This window comes from Mus musculus, chromosome 7 (assembly GCF_000001635.26).
Source record: "Mus musculus strain C57BL/6J chromosome 7, GRCm38.p6 C57BL/6J".
Taxonomy (NCBI): Eukaryota; Metazoa; Chordata; class Mammalia; order Rodentia; family Muridae; genus Mus; species Mus musculus.
The window spans coordinates 127,515,275-127,533,239 of NC_000073.6; the positions used below are offsets into that span (position 1 = coordinate 127,515,275).

The following is a 17,965-nucleotide window of genomic DNA, read 5'->3' on the forward strand; positions in this document are numbered from 1 at the left end:
CCACTTACCTCTGTCTCCTGAGTGCTGAGGTTAAAGGCATGTACCATGAATGCTTAGCATATTTATTCTTTTGAAATGAGATCTTACTTTGTGTTTGAGGCTGGTCTCTAATGCCTATGTTAAAACAATCATCTCCAATGTCCCAAATAGCTGTGAATATTGGCATATACAGATATCAAGATATGTCTGTCTAAGCAAGTTCTTACAGGTATTTGATACAGAGTAAGTATCTAAGACATAGGGATAGATAGTATGTTGAGAAAGGGTCTCCGAGTCAATGCATAGCCAAAGATGAACTTGAACTTCTGATCTTCCTTTACCTCTCAAGCTTTTGGATTGAAGGTGTGTGCCACCCTGCTGGTTTTATGCAGGGTTGAGGATTGAACCCTTCTTGGGTGCTAGGCCGAGCCAGCTGAGCTACCTCCATATCCCTGAAAATAGTTCTTAACCCCAGCATTGGGAGCTGAGGCAGGAGGATTGTAAGTTCCAGGCCAGTCTGGATGGTAGAATAAGACCCTAATTGTCTCAAAAACAATTATTTTAATAGCCTTTAATTTTATTTCTACTCCTTTTCTTTTCCTCTCTCTCTCTCTCTTTCCTTCTTTCTTTCTTTCTTTCTTTCTTTCTTTTTTTCTTTCTTTCTTTCTTTCTTTTTATCCAACTGCAGGTACTCCAGAGGCTGGTGAACCTGAGCGGAGGCTGGGACGCCCTGGTGGGCCCCGGGCCCTGGAAGGCAGGTCCCGGTGGCTGGTGGCCCAGAATGAGGCCAGCTCCCAGCATGCCCTGCAGCCGGACACCAGCCACTCGGCCTGCAGCAACGGTGATAACCCAGTCATTCTTCAGGCATCCAGCAAGGAGCCTGGGAGTGGGACCATGCAGAGCAGCCCCTCCACTGCTCATCCTCAGCTCCCAATCCTACAGACACAGGTTTGAAAGTGGGGAAGGTTCCTATGATTATTTCTATGAGCTAATTCATGCCTTTGAAACAAGTGATGTTGCAGGTCTTCTTACCCACCTAAGTTTAGACTCTCTTTAGTTCTCAGATAGATTGGGGAGTAACATGTCAAGCCTAATTTTTTCTTCTTTAATTTGGTTTTCTGAGATAAGAGTTTCCCCACCTACTGTCTTGGAACTTGCTCTGTACACCAGGCTGGCCTTGAACTCAGATCCATTTGTCTCTGACTTCAGATACTTAACTTCTACTTAACATAATAATGCCGATTTCCAAGAGTACATATCTTGAAAGGTGTGCTGGCGCGTGCCTTTAGCGTGCCTTTAGTCACAGCACTCAGGCAGAGGCAGGCAGATCTCTATGAGATAAGGCCAGTAAACACTATATAGTGAGAGCCTGTCTTTTTTTTTTTTTTTTTTTTTTTTGGTTTTTCGAGACAGGGTTTCTCTGTGTAGCCCTGGCTGTTCTGAAACTCACTTTGTAGACTAGGCTGGCCTCGAACTCAGAAATCCGCCTGCCTCTGCCTCCCAAGTGCTGGGATTAAAGGCGTGAGCCAACACTGCCTAGCCTGAGATCCTATCTTTAAAAAAAAGACACATGGACTGGTGAGATGGCTCAGTGGTTTAGAGCACTCATGGCTCTTCCAGAGTTCAATTCCCAGCAACCACATGGTGGCTCACAACCATCTGTAATAGGATTCAGTGACCTCTTCTGATATGTCTGAAGAGAGCACAGTGTACTCACATACATAAAAATCTTCAAAAAATTATTAAAGAAAAGAAAAAAGACACAGGTTTTTCTTACCATAAGGAGGTCTAGGCTAAGCCAGAAGGTGGTGGTGCATGCCTTTAATCCCAGTATTTAGGAGGCAGAGGCAGTTCAAGGCCAGCTTGGACTACAGAGCAAGTTCTAGACAGCCAAGGCTACCCAGAGACACCCTGACGTAAAATAATGAAAAACGAAAGAAAGAGAGGTCTAGGTTAGGCCGTAAATGGAGATTGGGCAAAATGGTTCTTACACTGCAGGCTTTAAGAGTATTTTAACTTCATTTGGGATTGAAACAAGATAAGCCCTAACTGAGGTACTGTTTCTTTCCTCATACCATAGAAATGTGAGGGGTGATAGCATGCTCTTAAATTAACTAAATCTATATTGCATTTAATAAGACATGGCTTCTTGTGGGGCTGGGGTATAGCTTAGGTGGTATGATTTTTGTTATGCACAAGGCTCAGGATTGGGCCTTGGGTTGATTCCCAGTACTGTGTGCATATTTACTATATTGTGGCACAGATCTGAAATCCCAGTACTTTGAATGGTGGAGCAGGAAGCTTTGAGGTCAGCTGAGTGGTGGTGGAACACACCTTTAATCCCAGTACTTTGGAGGCAGAGGTCACCTTAGTCTACAGAGCAAGTTCTAGGATAGCCAGGGCTACACAGAGAAACCTTATCTTGAAAAAAGAAAAACAAAACAAAACAAAACCCAACAACAAAAGAAGTTGGAGGCCATTCTCAGCTATATAAAGGATTTCCAGCATCACCTGAGCAACATGTGACCCTGTTTCAAAATGGAGGTGGGAATTGGGAGTTTCCTTCTTGTATCCTAGCCTCCTGAGTGTGCTGGTATTATACCCCTGTACCACCGAGAAAGCTAGTTCAATTAGTAGTCTTTTCATTTGCTTTTCAATTAATAGTTTTTTCATTGGTCTTTGAAGTTAAGTCCTCATGCATGCTAAAGCAAACTCTTTTAACACTGAGCCATATCCTTTTGGGCTTTCAAATATGTTTCTAGGTGTTGAGAGCAGGGCTTTGCATGATCCAGGCAAGTAAGCACTCTGCATTGCTCCAATGGATTTGATTCTTAGTTTTTCTTAGCTAATTGGAAATTTTGATACATAGTTTTTAGTCATTTAGCTGGGGTAGGAATTTGAGGCATATTGAGGCTTTATTATTGTACTGGATTTCATGAGTGAGCTCATTTGTCATATTTCAGTGGGACACTGTTTTCCAGTTACTGCTTTTATAGTTGATATTTTGTAAAGTAATGTGTGGGTATTTGAGAAGAGGGTTTTGTTCCATTCTCTATATTACCAGTGAAGAAGTTTAATGGGCTCTGGGCTTTTTTTCCTGGTTTTTATGTTAACTCAAATTGCTTAGATGAATATGCCACACTTGTTCTTTTTTTTCTTTTTCTTTTTTTTTTTGGGGGGGGGGTTGGGTTTGTTGTTGTTATTGTTTTTGAGACAGGGTTTCTCTGTGTAGCCTTGGCTGTCCTGGAACTCACTTTGTAGACCAGGCTGGCCTAGAAATCAGAAATCCACCTGTCTCTGCCTCCCAAGTGCTGGGATTAAAGGCTTGCCCCACCACTGTGTGCGGCACTTCCTCTTTATGTGAGTAAAATCAAGGTTCTAAAAGGACTATTAAATTTGATATCATAGCATGCTTTTGATCACAGCACTTCTGAGGCAGAGACATACATCTCTGTGAGTACATAGACTACCTCAAGGACAAAAAGAACAAAAGAAATTGTGTATTGTAGTAGGCTTGAAAAAAAAGCAAGTTTTTGTTTTTTAGAGCTATACCTCTAACACTGGAGTAGAAGTCTTGAATTTAGGTAGTCGTATGTATTAGCATGTTAGTCTTGTAAGTCAGAAATCTACCAGAAATTTGGCACTACCATTTTTAATTTGTTAAAAAACTTTCCAAGCCTAATGAGGTGGCACTAGACTGTTAATCCAGCACTTGGGAGGTGGATTATAAATCCCAGGCCAGCCGGGCAGTGGTAGCACACGCCTTTAGTCTCCCAGCACTTGGGAGGCAGAGGCAGGTGGATTTCTGAGTTCGAGGCCAGCCTGGTCTACAGAGTGAGTTCCAGGACAGCCAGGGCTACACAGAGAAACCCTGTCTCAAAAATCAATCAATCAGGGGCTGGTAAGATGGCTCAGTGGGTAAGAGCACCCGACTGCTCTTCTGAAGGTCAGGAGTTCAAATCCCAGCAACCACATGGTGGCTCACAACCATCCGTAATGAGATCTGATTCCCTCTTCTGGAGTGTCTGAGGACAGCTACAGTGTACTTACATATAATAAATAAATAAATCTTTAAAAAAAAAATCAATCAATAAATAAATAAAATCAGTCCCGGGCCAGATGCAGTGAGGCCTTATCTTCAACTGCATCCTCCCTTTGACACCCACCAAAAAGACAAAAGAAGACAACAACAAAGTGTTTGTGTTGATAAAAATGGGAGTGATATGATAACTTATTCTGCATTTTTTGTTGTAAAATGAAATATTAAAATATTTAAAACATTTAGCACAATGCTTAGAATCCTTTTTCTCATTCTCCTTTTTTCTAGATGGTGTCGGACGGCATGACAGGCAGCAATCCTGTGTCTCCTGCCTCATCTAGTTCTCCAGATTCTAGTGGGGCAGGAGGCATCTCCCCCCAACATATAGCTCAAGATTCCTCACTGGATGGACCTCCAGGCCCACAAGATGGTACCACAGTTCCTCTGGAGGGGTTCAGCTTATCCCATGCTGCTGACCTGGTCAACAGGGGTCAGAAGTGGGAGAAGAGCCATGCAGAAATTGCAGAGCAAGCCAAACATGTATGTATTGGGAAGGCCCATGAAGATTCATTGGAGTTGACTTAAGTTCCAGGGGATCCAGTTCCCTCTGCTAGCCTCTATGGGCATTAGGCTTTCAAGTGGTTTGCAAACATACATGGAGGCAAAACACCCATACACAAAACGAAAGAAAGAATATGACCAACCTTCCTTCGGCCTAAAATGAGATTTCATACATGCTAGGCCTAGGCAAGTGTTCCCCTTTTATTAAAAGGTTATTTTTTTTTTTTTTTTTTTGGTATATATGAGTATCTTGCCTACATGTATGAAGATGAAGATTGTGCACATTTTAAATCCCAGCACTTGGGAGGAAGAGACAGGTGGATCTCTTGAGTTTGAGGCCACACTGGTCTACAGAGTGAGTTCCAGGACAGCCAGGGCTACACAGACAAACCCTGTTTTAAAACTGAAAAAATAAATAAAAATTTGAAAGGAGGTAACCGAGGTAGCTCACACCTGTATTTCCAGCACTCTGAGGTGATGACACAGGATTACAGAGTTTAAGTCAACCTAGACTGCAGGGTAAACTAGACACTAACTCAAAAAGTGTAAGCGCCGGGTGTTAGGCGCACGCCTTTAATCTCAGCACCTGGGAGGCAGAGGCAGGTGGATTTCGGAGTTCGAGGCCAGCCTGGTCTACAGAGTGAGTTCCAGGACAGCCAGGGCTACACAGAGAAACCTTATCTCAAAAAACCAAAACCAAAACAAACAAACAAACAAAAAATGCAAGAAACCAAAAAATTAAAACAAACCAGCAAATCTAAATAAAGAAGTCATTAGACACTGAAGTACTTTGTAAGCTGTTATGGTATTAAAATTTATTGTTTTCCCATTTATATCTAATCTGTAGCCTGTGAAATTTTAAATAAATTAGACTAAAATCATATTTCTTCTTCTTTTTTAATTATTTATTTATTACATGTGAGTACACTGTAGCTGTGTTCAGACACTACAGAAGAGGGTGCCAGATCTCATTACAGATGGTTGTGAGCCACCATATGGTTGCTGGGATTTGAACTCAGGATCTTTGGAAGAGCAGTCAGTGCTCTTAACCGCTGAGCCATCTCTCCAGCCCTGAAATCATATTTCTAAGAAATAGATTTTCTACAGTGCTAAGAATCATGGCCTGAATTTTTATATCTATTTCACTTGTATTATGTTTATAGGTGTTTGTGTGTGCACTTGCGTATGGAAGGCAGGTGTCAACATTTAGTTGCTGCTTTGGATATTTTTTCGTTTGGGTTTTTTGTTTGTTTTTGGTTTGTTTGTTTGTTTGTTTTGAGACTGGGTCTCAATATGTAGCCCTGATTGGTTTGGAATTTGCTATGTAGAATAATTTGGCCTGGAGTTAAGCCTGCCTTTGCCTTCCAGGGTTGGGGATTAAAGACATGCTCAGGTTTCTAGACCTGTTTTTGATTCCCAGTTCTTTCCTAGCTGTATAATCTCAGCAATGTCATTTAATTTCCTAGATATTCCCTCATACCACTCCCAATAGAATCTATTACCTTGTAGGATTGATATGAAAACAAAACACTGAGCTCATTCAATGGTCAGGATTCCAGCCATGGCAGTGATATAGCTTGCATGTCCAGAAACTCTTGATCAATGTCATTACCCTGTATTAGGAAGCTGAAATTGAAACTCGGATTGCTGAACTTCGGAAGGAGGGATTCTGGTCATTGAAAAGGCTACCTAAAGTGCCAGAGCCTCCCCGCCCTAAAGGACACTGGGACTATCTGTGTGAAGAGATGCAGTGGCTCTCTGCTGACTTTGCTCAGGAACGCAGATGGAAACGAGGTGTGGCCCGGAAGGTATGTCCTGTTTGCTGTAACATCTGTATGTTTTCAGGTGTATTTGAAACCTTAATGATTATCTGGGAGGTGATGGTACATACCTTTAATTCCAGCATTGGAGAGGCAGAGGAGGGTGAATCTCTGAATTTGAGGCCAGTCTGGTCTACAGAGTTCTAGGATAGACAGGGTCACACCCCAAATAAAGCCGACAAATTAATATACCCTTTTGGTGGTTTCTGCATTTAGAGGTAAGCCTTTTCTTGCCCTTGATAACATTTGTATTTGATTGTGTGGATAGGGACATTTAGCTTTGAGCATTTTCATACTGGGTCATTATTTCTATAGGTGGTACGTATGGTGATCCGGCACCATGAAGAGCAGCGACAAAAGGAGGAGCGAGCTCGGAGAGAGGAACAGGCCAAGCTGCGCCGAATTGCTTCTACCATGGCCAAGGATGTTAGGCAGTTCTGGAGCAATGTGGAGAAGGTGAACCATGAGGCTGGAAAAAAGGGGTGGCCTGGAGTAGGTTAGAGGGAGGTATATTAATAGGCTTGACCAAAGCTTACCAAGGAACTAAACGCTGCAGTTCCAGCTCTTTATGACATGTCCCTATGTAGGGGACCTTTCCAATCCTGAGTGTCACACGGCAGAAGACTTGGTTACCCTTCCCTGCCTACTCAGTTAAACTTTCGGAACAGTGCCCAGCAGTCTGTTTTAGCGGCAAATATCCATTGTATATTTGGGGATGAAAGGACTCTTTGACTCTTTGACTCGAGGAGACCGTCTGCTCTTTGCAGGGTGTATATTAACATGTTTCCTGTTTATTTAATTATCCCTCCTGCTGTATGTTAAGTTGGAATGATCTCTGAATTCTCTCACCTCCCTCATTGTGCTTGTGTGATTGTTTTAGGACTCCTTGTGGGCATCAAATCTGGAGATGTTCAAGTCCAGGACTTAAAATGCATATAATATATGAATACCTAATTGAAGACTTTCAAATAGTTTTAGAATGTTTTATTATACACATTGTGGTGTAAAAAGTACTATGTAAATAGTTGTTATACTGTATTGTTTGAGATAGGGGTATTGCTGTATTTCACAGGTTTTCTTACTGTTTCAGTTTTAAGACAGGGTGTCATGTAACCATGTTATCCTCAAATTTGCTATGTAACTAAAAATATCTTGAACCCCTGATGCTCCTTCCACCTTGTAAAGCCCCTTTGTTGTTGTTGTTTCTGTTCATTTTTGCAACAGGGATCTCAAGTAGACTAGGTTACTTTCATAGCAGGGGTTGGTCCTTTTCCCTCTATTTCCTCTCAAGTGCTGCATTACAGGAGTGTGCCAGCATGGTGATTGGTCTTGAACTCATCTTCTCTTCAGTTTATAAGCCTGGCTGCAATGTTTATTTTTGTAGTGTTTGAGACCGTCTATGTAACATGTGCTAGTCCAGAGCCATCTTCAGTCTCCTGAGTTCTAAGGATGTGCCATTTAACACCTAGGCTTGGAATGGGGGCAGGGGGAGTGATTAACATTTTTTACTATGTGTGTATTTGGGTTTGGGGTGGGGAGACATACCATGTCACATAGTCAAGATCAAAGGACAATTTGTGAGTGTCTGTTTCTGCTACGTGAGTCACAAGGATTTAACTCAGGCTGTTAGTCTTGATGTTGACCCATCTTGCCTTCCTCCTTTTTTTGTGCATTTGAGACAAAGTCTCATCATAGTATAGACTGACCTGGAACTCAAGCTGCCCTTGAACTTATAAGGCATGCATTTGTTTGTTTGTTTGTTTGTGAGAAACAGAGTCCTACTAGCTCTGGCTAGCCTAGAACTCTCTGTATAGATCAGGCTGGCCTTGAGGTCTACCTACCTCTACCTCTTGACTGTTGAAGATTAAAGGTGTTTGATACAATGCCTGGAGGTAAAAAACTTTTAAAAGATTTATTGGTTTTATTTATGTATGTGTGTGTGCCTGTTTGAAATTTATGTAAGTAAGTACATACAGATACACACACATGCCAGAGCAAGTTGGATCTCTGGAAAATGGAGTTATAGGTTATTGTGAACGACCTAATGTAAGTGTTGGGAACAAAACTTATCCTCAGGAGGAGCAATACGTGTTCTTAACCCCTGAGCCATCATTCTGGTTCCAAGTTTAAAAAGCCTTTATTTTCATTATTTTTAAATTATATGTCTGTTTATGGGTATGTGATGTGCACATGAATGCTGGTGACCTTGGAGGCCAGAAGATGTTGGATCTTCTGGAGCTGGATTTGTGAACTGTCCGATATGGGTGCTGGGAATTAAACTCCAGTTAGTCCTCTGCAAGAGTAGTTAGTGTTCTTAAGCAGTCAGCCATCTCTCCAGCCCTTAGCCCCATTTTTAAAAAAATATTTAATTATTTAAATTATGTGCACATAAGCCACAGCTGATTTATAAAAGTCAGAGGACAATTTGGAAGTTGTTGGTGCACTCTTTTCCCACCCTGTGAGTCCTAGTTGAATTCAAGTTGTTAGGCTTGGCAACAGGTGCCTTTACCTACTAAGCCATTTTGTCAACCTCAAGTTTTTAGTTTTTGTTGTTGCTTTGGTTTCTTTGAGATAGGGCCTCTCTACATGGCCCTGGCTGTTCTGGAACCCACTCTGTTGACCAGGCTGGCATCCAACTCACAGAGATCTGCCTGCCTTTACCTCCTGAGGTCTGGGATTCAAGATGTGTGTCACCACGCCCACCTATAGTAGTTTTATTTAGTTTTATTAACCCAGAGCCTCCTGTTGCTAAGTCTGTGCTTTGGTCACTGTCTTTTAACCTCCAGACTTTTTTGAATATTTTTTATTTTCGGTTCACATACCTGGCAAATTCACACATGGTCTCTTCCTACTCTGCTGTTCTACTTGTTAGTAGTTACAGAAGACAACACCACCAGCTCCCAAACCTGGGATTTTGCATATGCTATGCATGTGCTCTCCTACTGACATACACTGGTAGCTGTGCATACTCTGTTTATAATTTATTTGTTTTGGGTTTTGGTTTTTGAAAATAAGATTTCTCAGCCGGGTGTGGTGGCGCACGCCTTTAATCCCAGCACTCAGGAGGCAGAGGCAGGTGGATTTCTGAGTTCGAGGCCAGCCTGGTCTACAAAGTGAGTTCCAGAACAGCCAGGGCTATACAGAGAAACCCTGTCTCGGAGAAAAAAAAAAAGAAAAAGAAAAAAAGAAAAGAAAGGAAAGAAAGAAAATAAGATTTCTCTCTGTAACCTTGGCTGTCCTGGAACTTACTCTATAGACCAAACTGGTCCTGAATTAAGAGGTCTGTTTGCCTCTGATGATACTAAATGTGTGTGCCACCACTGACTGACTACTTTATTAATTCTTTTAAAGATCAAATTTAAGATGGATTTGTTAATGTTCTCCAGCTCCTAGATACTAAGTTGATACCATCTTGTGTTTATGTTGCTGTTGTTTGTTTTTGGTTTTTTTTTTTTTTTTTTTAGAAGTACCATATAGATCAGAAACCCCTTAAAGATTTTTAGTTTTTTCTGAATGACCAAGCCAAAGTCTGGCATAAAGGTAGTATCCCTAAGTAGTTGGCTAAGAGATATAAACAAGTGAATATATAGGTGACTGATATCTTTTGTGATTATGTTAGGTGGTACAATTCAAACAACAGTCTCGGCTTGAAGAAAAACGTAAGAAAGCCTTGGACCTGCACCTGGACTTCATTGTAGGGCAAACTGAGAAGTACTCAGACCTTCTGTCTCAGAGCCTTAACCAGCCACCGGCCTCCAGCAAAGCTGGCTCCTCCCCTTGCCTTGGTTCTTCCTCAGCAGCATCCAGTCCTCCACCCCCGGTTTCTCGACTGGATGATGAAGGTGTGTGTGCTCTTTGGTCCTGTTACTCTTCCCCAAGTGCCCTTTCCAGAGCTGAAAAACCCACCCTGTGGCTTGCAGGGCCCGTGGACTTTGTGACCTTGTTCTCCTGCTATAGATGGGGACTTTCAACCCCAAGAGGAAGAAGAGGAAGATGATGAGGAGACCATTGAGGTTGAAGAACAACAGGAAGGCAATGATGCAGAGACCCAGAGGCGTGAGATTGAACTTCTTCGACATGAGGGAGAACTGCCACTGGAAGAGCTGCTCCGTTCCCTCCCTCCTCAGTTATTGGGTGGGCCTTTTAGCCCCTCTCAAACACCTTCTCATGACAGTGATACCCAGGATGGGCCTGAAGAAAATATTGAAGAGGAGCCATCTCAGGATTTAGAGGTATAAACAGAAAAGGTACAGGAAGAAAGATTCAAGGGGAAATAGATGTAAAGTTTTGCTCTCAAATCCTGTGCATAGGTTGATCCATGGTTTTAAGAATCTGGGTTAAGGACAGTTGGAGTTTCATTGATAGGAATTGATCATTTGCAAACCAAGTTGAAGCCTGCAACTGGCAAGGTTTCTAATATAATGGAAACATTTATTGTACTTTTAAAATTCCTAGGGGGAGGGCTGGAGAGAAGTAGCTTAGTTCATTGCCTCATCTGGCTCATAACACAAGGTGTGTGCAGTGGTATGTTACAGTAATCTCAACATTAAGAGCTTCCTTGTCTAGCTAAATCAGTGAGCTCCGAGTTCATTGGAGAGTGAGTGAGGAAGACACCAAACAATGTGCTCTGGTTTCCATAACCATGTACAAACGTGCAGGTTATTTATTTATCTGTGTGTGTGTGTGTGTGTGTGTGTGTGTGTGTGTGTGTGTGTGTATACAAAAATTGTTAGGTGATACAAATTTGGAAGTTGTGATAGTCATCTTAAAAATCTTTTGGGGGGCACTAGAGAGATGACTCAGTGGTTAAGAGCACTGGCTGCTCTTCCAAAGGTCCTGAGTTCAGTTCTCAGCACCCACATGGTGGCCCATAATCATCTGGATCCAATGTCCTCTTCTGGTGTGCAAATGTACATACAGGCAAGCTACCCATATACATAAATAAAAAAATTTTTTTTGAATCTTTTAGAGCTTGTGTAGTGTGATAAACCTTTATCCCAGCACTCAGAAGGCAGAGGCAGGTAGATCTTGGAGACCAGCTTGGTTTACATAGTGAATTCCAAGATAGCATGAGGTACATAGTGAGACCTTGTCTCAAAGAAAAAAAATCTGGGCTTGAGAGATGGTTCAGCAGTTAAGAGCATTGACTGGTCTTCCGAAGGTCCTGAGTTCAAATCCCACAACCACATGGTGGCTCACAGTCATCCCTAATGAGATCTGATGCCCTCTTCTGGGTGTCTGAAGACAGCTACAGTGTCCTTAGATATAATAATAAAGAAATCTTAAAAAATCTTTTGGACCTTTATACCATTGGTCTGTATGTTCTGCATGTTAAGGTTGGTTTTTTAAATTACTGTTTCTGTAATTAAAAAAAAAATTTATGCTCTCTTATTTGTAATTATAAACACAGGTTTATGTGTCTGTGTATGGATATGCATACATGATAGCAGATGCCAACAGAGGCTAGAGTCTTTAGATCCCCTGGACCTGGACTTACAGATGGTTTTGAGTCACTTGATAAGGGTTCTGGGAATTGAACTTAGGTCTTCTAGAAGTGGAATAGTGTTCTTAACCAATAAGCTATCATTCTAGCCCTTGATTTAATTATTTTTAAATTTCATTCTATTTATTTATTTATTTATTTATTTATTTATTTATTTATTTTGGTTTTTCGAGACAGGGTTTCTCTGTATAGCCCTGGCTGTCCTGGAGCTCACTTTGTAGACCAGGCTGGCCTCGAACTCAGAAATCCGCCTGCCTCTACCTCCCGAGTGCTGGGATTAAAGGCGTGCGCCACCACACCCGGCTATTTACTTATTTTTTGAGACAGGGTCTGTGTAGTCTTGCCTGGCCTGGCACTCATGTAGATTAGGATAACCTAAAAAAATTATTAAAATTGTGTCTGTGTGTGCATACATATGGAAGTCAGAGAACAATTTTGTGGCATTGATTCTAACCTACCTTTACATGAGTACAAGGATTGAGCTTTGGTTGTCAGGCTTGGTGATAACCACTTAGCCCCTCTCTCTTCTTTTGTTGGGGAGGGGATTGGGTAGTTGTTTGGTTTTTGTTTTTGAAAGAGAGCCTTATTACGTACACCTGACTGACTTGAAACTCATTGTGTGGACCAGTCTGGCCTCAAATTCAAAAAGCTCTGCCTATAGAATGCTTGGATTAAGGGCATGGTCCCCCTTTATTTTCTAGCACTTTTCACAGGTCCTTCCTTTGTCAGTGGGGTCAGGATTTGGTAGCTGGTGCTGAGATAAAACCCTTGATTACATCCTTGCCCTGATACTGTACCAGTGGCAGCTGTTACTCAAGGGAACAGTGATGCTTTTCTGATCTACATGACATCTCTGTCTTTCAACTCTTTTTGTTTGGTTGGTTTGGTGATTTGAATCGGTTTGGTTTTTGAGTCAGGGTTTTTCTGTGTAACATCCCTGGTTACACTGGAACTGACTTTGCAGACCAGATAGGCCTCAAACTCACAGAGATCCCCCTGCCTCCTGAGTTCTGGTATTAAAGGTATGTGTACCACACTGGGCCTTGTTGTTTGTTGACTCTCTGGCTGACCTAGAATTCACTATGTAGACTAGGTTGTCCTCCAACTCAAGAGTTGCCTCTGCTTCCCCAGTACTAGGATTAAAGACTTTCACCAAAGTACCCTTTCAACTTTGTGTTCAAATGTTAAGTCCTTCCACTTCTTACCCTTCCCCATACAGGTACACCCTCCATCTTCCGCTGTCACACAATGTAACAAGCAGCGTTGGCATCCAGATGAAGATGATGAAGAGTTTACTGCTAATGAAGATGAAGGTCAGACCTCTCCTGTCACTTTTATTGTTGCTTTGTTTTCTTGAAGCAGGGTCTATAGTATGTATCGATAACTGTCCTGGAGCTCTGTGTGCATCAGGCTAGCCTTGAATTTACAGAGATCATTTATGTCTGTTTCCCAAGTGCTGGGATTAAAGACGTGTCAGCGATGCTCTGTTTTCTCTCTCTCTCTCTCTCTCTCTCTCTCTCTCTTTTTCTCTTCCTCTCTCTCTCTCTCTCTCTCTCTCTCTCTAATTTTTATTTATTTATTTATTTTGGGTTTTAAAGACAGGGTTTCTCTGTGTAGCCCTGGCTGTCCTGGAACTCACTCTGTAGACCAGGCTGGCCCCGAACTCAGAAATCTACCTACCTCTGCCTCCCAAGTACTGGGATTAAAGGTGTGCACCACCACTGCCTGGCCCTGCTCTCTCTCTTAATTAGATTTTGACATTTCAAAACATGTATAAAATAGATTTTGGGTTCTCTTACCTTCCACCTCTGTCAACCCCCCATCTTCCCTACAAATCCCTTTCCTACATTTGTTTTTATTTTGTTTTTCACTGAAATTTTAACCAGGACTATGTGTGTGACCATGGTTTTGGAACCATCCTTTGTTGGGCTCACCAGTGGAAACTTCTCTTTTTTTAGCAGAGGATGAAGAGGACACTATAGCAGCTGAAGAGCAGTTGGAAGGGGAGGTGGACCATGCCATGGAACTGAGCGAATTGGCTCGAGAAGGTGACATTTACCAGATATTTTACTGAAAATCTGCTTGCTGTCTCTACTGTGGAGAAAATGTTGGATAAATAGACAATAAATAATATTTTTATCTTCCTATCTTCAGTTATTGAGTATTATGTGCTTCTCATGAAACTCAAGTATGACAACAAAAAGATTTATAAATGAAAGGCACTTATAAGTAGAAAGAAAATGTTGTGATTATGATAGGAGTTTGAACTGAGATCTCAGTTGAAGGAATAGCCATTGTAGCAGGATATTAGTAACATTTGATCAAAAATTTAAAGGGTGTTTAGGTGGCTCTAGAGACAATTGACAGCTCAGTATTGGTGCCTCTGACATGGTTAGCATCTGGGGAGTGGGGATCCTGCGAACTGCGGCTTGAGCTCAAACTGGTTAGAGAGCCTGGACATGGGCTCTGGTTCTAATAAATTAATGGAGCCTTCGGAAACAGTGGGGAAACCTGAAGAAGATTGATAACTTCTGAGAGAAAACTAGAAAGCAACTGGCTGCCTTAAAGAAACACTATGGTGATAAGATCAGGCACCGTGGAAAGGAGGTTGAACATCTGCAGAACAGTGCATCCTAAAAATAGAAAAGTCTAAAACCTGAAGATTAAATGCACAAAGTTCCCCACTGAATGGCCCATAACATAGCCCACTTCTATAGATACATAGTTCTGGGTAATTAGTATTTGTTCTGTGTGCTATTAACAGATAATAAATTACCAGCAGTGGAATAAAAAAAAAGGTTGGGGGGTTTCACAGGGATGGGTACTGTCCTTCTCAGGAGAATGCTGCACTTACTGTGGTTGCTGTCAGGATTGATTTTATTAGCTAGTGCTAAAGATAAAACCTTGTCTCCCTGGAGACCTGGGTAAAGTTAACCAGTAGCACTCAAATGCCTGTTTCCCAATCCTCTCAGAGGAACCAAATGTTACTCGTCTTTACCCTATCAGGTGAACTGTCTATGGAGGAGCTACTGCAGCAATATGCAGGGGCCTATGCCTGTGATGCCTCTGCTCCAGCCTCAGGGGATAGTGAAGATGAAGATGAAGTTGAAGCCAATAGCTCTGATGGTGAACTAGAGGAAACAGTTGAAGAGGCAGCTCAAGAAGACAGTAGCAGTCAGTCGGGTAAATGCTTGCTTTGAAGGACAACTGGAAAGGGCCGATGTTGGAGGAACAGCTTACTAAGTTTTGGTCTTCTGATTTAGATTCTGCTGAGGAGTGTAGTGAGGATGAGGAAGATGAACATTCAGAGGAAGAAATGAGTGGGAGTTCACAGTCGGAAGAATCTGAGTCTGATGAGTCGGAGGATGCTCAGTCCCAGAGCCAAGCAGATGAAGAACAAGATGATGAGGGAGAGGATGATGATGTTGATGATGACGATGATGATGGTTTTGGAGTAGAGTACTTGCTTGCCCGGGATGATGAAAGGAGTGAGGTTGATGGGGGCAGTGGACCTCCCACCCCCGGTCCTACGACCACTCTAGGGCCCAAGAAAGAAATTACTGATATTGCTGCAGCAGCTGAAAGTCTCCAGCCCAAGGGTTATACTTTGGCTACTACCCAGGTACCTACAGATTCATCCTTCTCATATCTTGACTTATTGTTTCCTGATAGCAGGTGTTTCATTTCCACCATATGTGATAATCCCCTTTCTATTAGGTGAAGACACCTATTCCGCTACTCCTTCGGGGCCAGCTCCGAGAGTACCAACACATTGGCCTTGACTGGCTGGTTACTATGTATGAGAAGAAGCTGAATGGCATTCTTGCAGATGAGATGGGACTAGGAAAGACAATCCAGACCATCTCCTTGCTTGCTCACTTGGCCTGTGAGAAAGGTAGATTTCTTTTCTTGGGACCTCATAGCCAATTACTGGGGGGAGCTTGTTTAGTGGTGATTTCACCTGCAGGAAAGTGAATTACTGGTTTATCTTACTGCTGCTGTCTTTGTAGCCTCATTGATTCTAGCCAGTATCTACATAAAGAGGACAGCATAGGTGCTGAGATCTTAAGCATTATCAGAAAGATGCTAGTTAGGGTTGTTTAACCAGAGCTCCAAAGTGGAAACATAGTCTATGTGTTTTGTTTGTTTGCTAAACAGGTAACTGGGGTCCCCATTTAATCATTGTTCCGACCAGCGTGATGTTGAATTGGGAGATGGAATTGAAACGTTGGTGCCCGAGTTTTAAAATCCTTACTTACTATGGAGCTCAGAAAGAGAGAAAGCTCAAGCGGCAGGTTTGATCTTCCATGTGATCGATTCCCTTACTGATTCCTTCAATGTTTTAGATCTTTTCCTCTCATGAATACTTTGCCTCATTTTCCTGTTACTCAGTTCCATTGCTGGTACTGTTTCATTTCTTCCAACCTGATTGCCATGTCTTCTGGTTCCCCTTGGGTTTTTCTGTGTGTGTGTGTGTGTGTGTGTGTGGTTTTTTGTTTTTTTTTAAATCTCATCATAAGCTATTTTTTCTTTGACCTCTTAGGGCTGGACCAAGCCCAATGCTTTCCATGTGTGTATCACGTCTTACAAGCTGGTACTGCAAGATCACCAGGCTTTTCGTCGTAAGAACTGGCGGTATCTTATTCTGGATGAGGCTCAGAACATCAAGAATTTCAAGTCCCAACGATGGCAGTCACTGCTCAACTTTAACAGGTAAAGATGAATATAGGGATTCATGGGAGACTTGTCTTGGTATGAAGTTTTGGCTGCCTGGGTCAGCTATATTAAGGATGCTTACAAAGTTGAAATTTTACTGACTATGCTTATTCTAATTCCTTCTGTCTTTACAGCCAGAGGCGCCTGCTCCTGACAGGAACTCCCTTGCAGAATAGCCTCATGGAGCTGTGGTCCTTGATGCATTTTTTGATGCCACATGTCTTCCAGTCTCACCGAGAATTCAAGGAGTGGTTTTCTAACCCTCTAACTGGCATGATTGAAGGAAGCCAAGAATATAATGAAGGTCTAGTCAAACGCCTCCACAAGGTAGGACCTGTATACAGTACAGTAAAGTTAAAGGCAATGCCTAGTAAAGCTTTAGAGGGAGAAGTCAATGTTAGGCTAAACTAAGTTGTCAAGCTGTAGTGTTGAAGAGAGTAACCAATGTCAGGCTGAGCAGCTTGCCTTAGTTATTCTTTGTTTTCTGTAGTTGGGGAGGTTTTCCCCTTATTTTTGATGGGTCTTGATAATGTGCTATGATTTCACTTTATAAATGGACAAATTTATTTAGGTTTTTATTTGTAGGTGTACAGTGTTTTCCTCTGCATATATTACATGTATCACACACCATGCCTAGTGTTAAAGAAACTCAGAAAAGTGTAAATACTTGTAGAAATGGAATTGCAGATAGTTGTGAACCACCATGTAATGCTAGGAATTGAACCCAAATTCTCCATAAGAGCAATCCGTGCTCTCAACCACTGAACCATCTCTAGCCCTAATTTATTTAATATGGTTTGGTTATTATTATTTGTTTTGAAACAAGGTCTCTCCTTGTAGCCCTATCTGTCTCGGGAACTCCATATGTAGACCAGGCATGCTGGCCTTGAGATGCCCCTGCCTCTGCCTTTTGAGTGGTGAGGTTAAAGGCAAGTGCCACTCTCCTTTTGTGGTTCTGGAAATTAAATCTAGGGCGTTGTTATTGCACATGCCAGCTAGACAAGTAAGTACTCTATTACTGAGTTGTATCTCTTGGCTCTTTATTTTGTGGGGGTGTAGTGATTGTCTCTGGTCCTTCCAGTTTTTCTACAGCTAGGTTTCACCAATCTGAGACACACAAATCCTCCTTTTCTTTTCTTTTGGTTTTTAGAGATAGGGTTTCTTTGTGCAGCACTGGCTGTACTGGAATTCATTTTCTAGACCAGTTTGGCCTTGAACTCTCAGAGATCTGCCTGCCTCTGCCACCCAAGATTAGGCTTATACCATAATGCCCTATGAAACCAGCAAATATTAACAATTACTTTTTTTTTTAGATTTATTTATTTATTATATGTAAGTACACTGTAG

General features: G+C 42.0%; 1 protein-coding gene and 1 non-coding gene across 2 annotated transcripts in view; both read left to right on the plus strand.

Moving 5' to 3' along the window:
* The window catches only part of Srcap (Snf2-related CREBBP activator protein), a 49,237-nt gene that overhangs the window by 3,292 nt on the left and 27,980 nt on the right, over positions 1-17,965 (plus strand). Inside the window, exons 3-16 of the mRNA NM_001304266.1 lie at positions 668-927; positions 4,307-4,558; positions 6,202-6,387; positions 6,715-6,855; positions 10,019-10,241; positions 10,357-10,631; positions 13,122-13,215; positions 13,861-13,950; positions 14,909-15,085; positions 15,166-15,524; positions 15,620-15,797; positions 16,061-16,197; positions 16,446-16,615; positions 16,753-16,945. Of these exons, the coding sequence (NP_001291195.1) occupies positions 874-927; positions 4,307-4,558; positions 6,202-6,387; positions 6,715-6,855; positions 10,019-10,241; positions 10,357-10,631; positions 13,122-13,215; positions 13,861-13,950; positions 14,909-15,085; positions 15,166-15,524; positions 15,620-15,797; positions 16,061-16,197; positions 16,446-16,615; positions 16,753-16,945 (2,529 nt within the window). The 5' untranslated portion in view covers positions 668-873. The remainder of the gene's footprint in view (positions 1-667; positions 928-4,306; positions 4,559-6,201; positions 6,388-6,714; positions 6,856-10,018; positions 10,242-10,356; positions 10,632-13,121; positions 13,216-13,860; positions 13,951-14,908; positions 15,086-15,165; positions 15,525-15,619; positions 15,798-16,060; positions 16,198-16,445; positions 16,616-16,752; positions 16,946-17,965) is intronic.
* Snora30 (small nucleolar RNA, H/ACA box 30) lies at positions 12,623-12,729 on the plus strand. The gene has a single exon (NR_034045.1). It is a non-coding gene; the product is annotated as a small nucleolar RNA, H/ACA box 30 (small nucleolar RNA).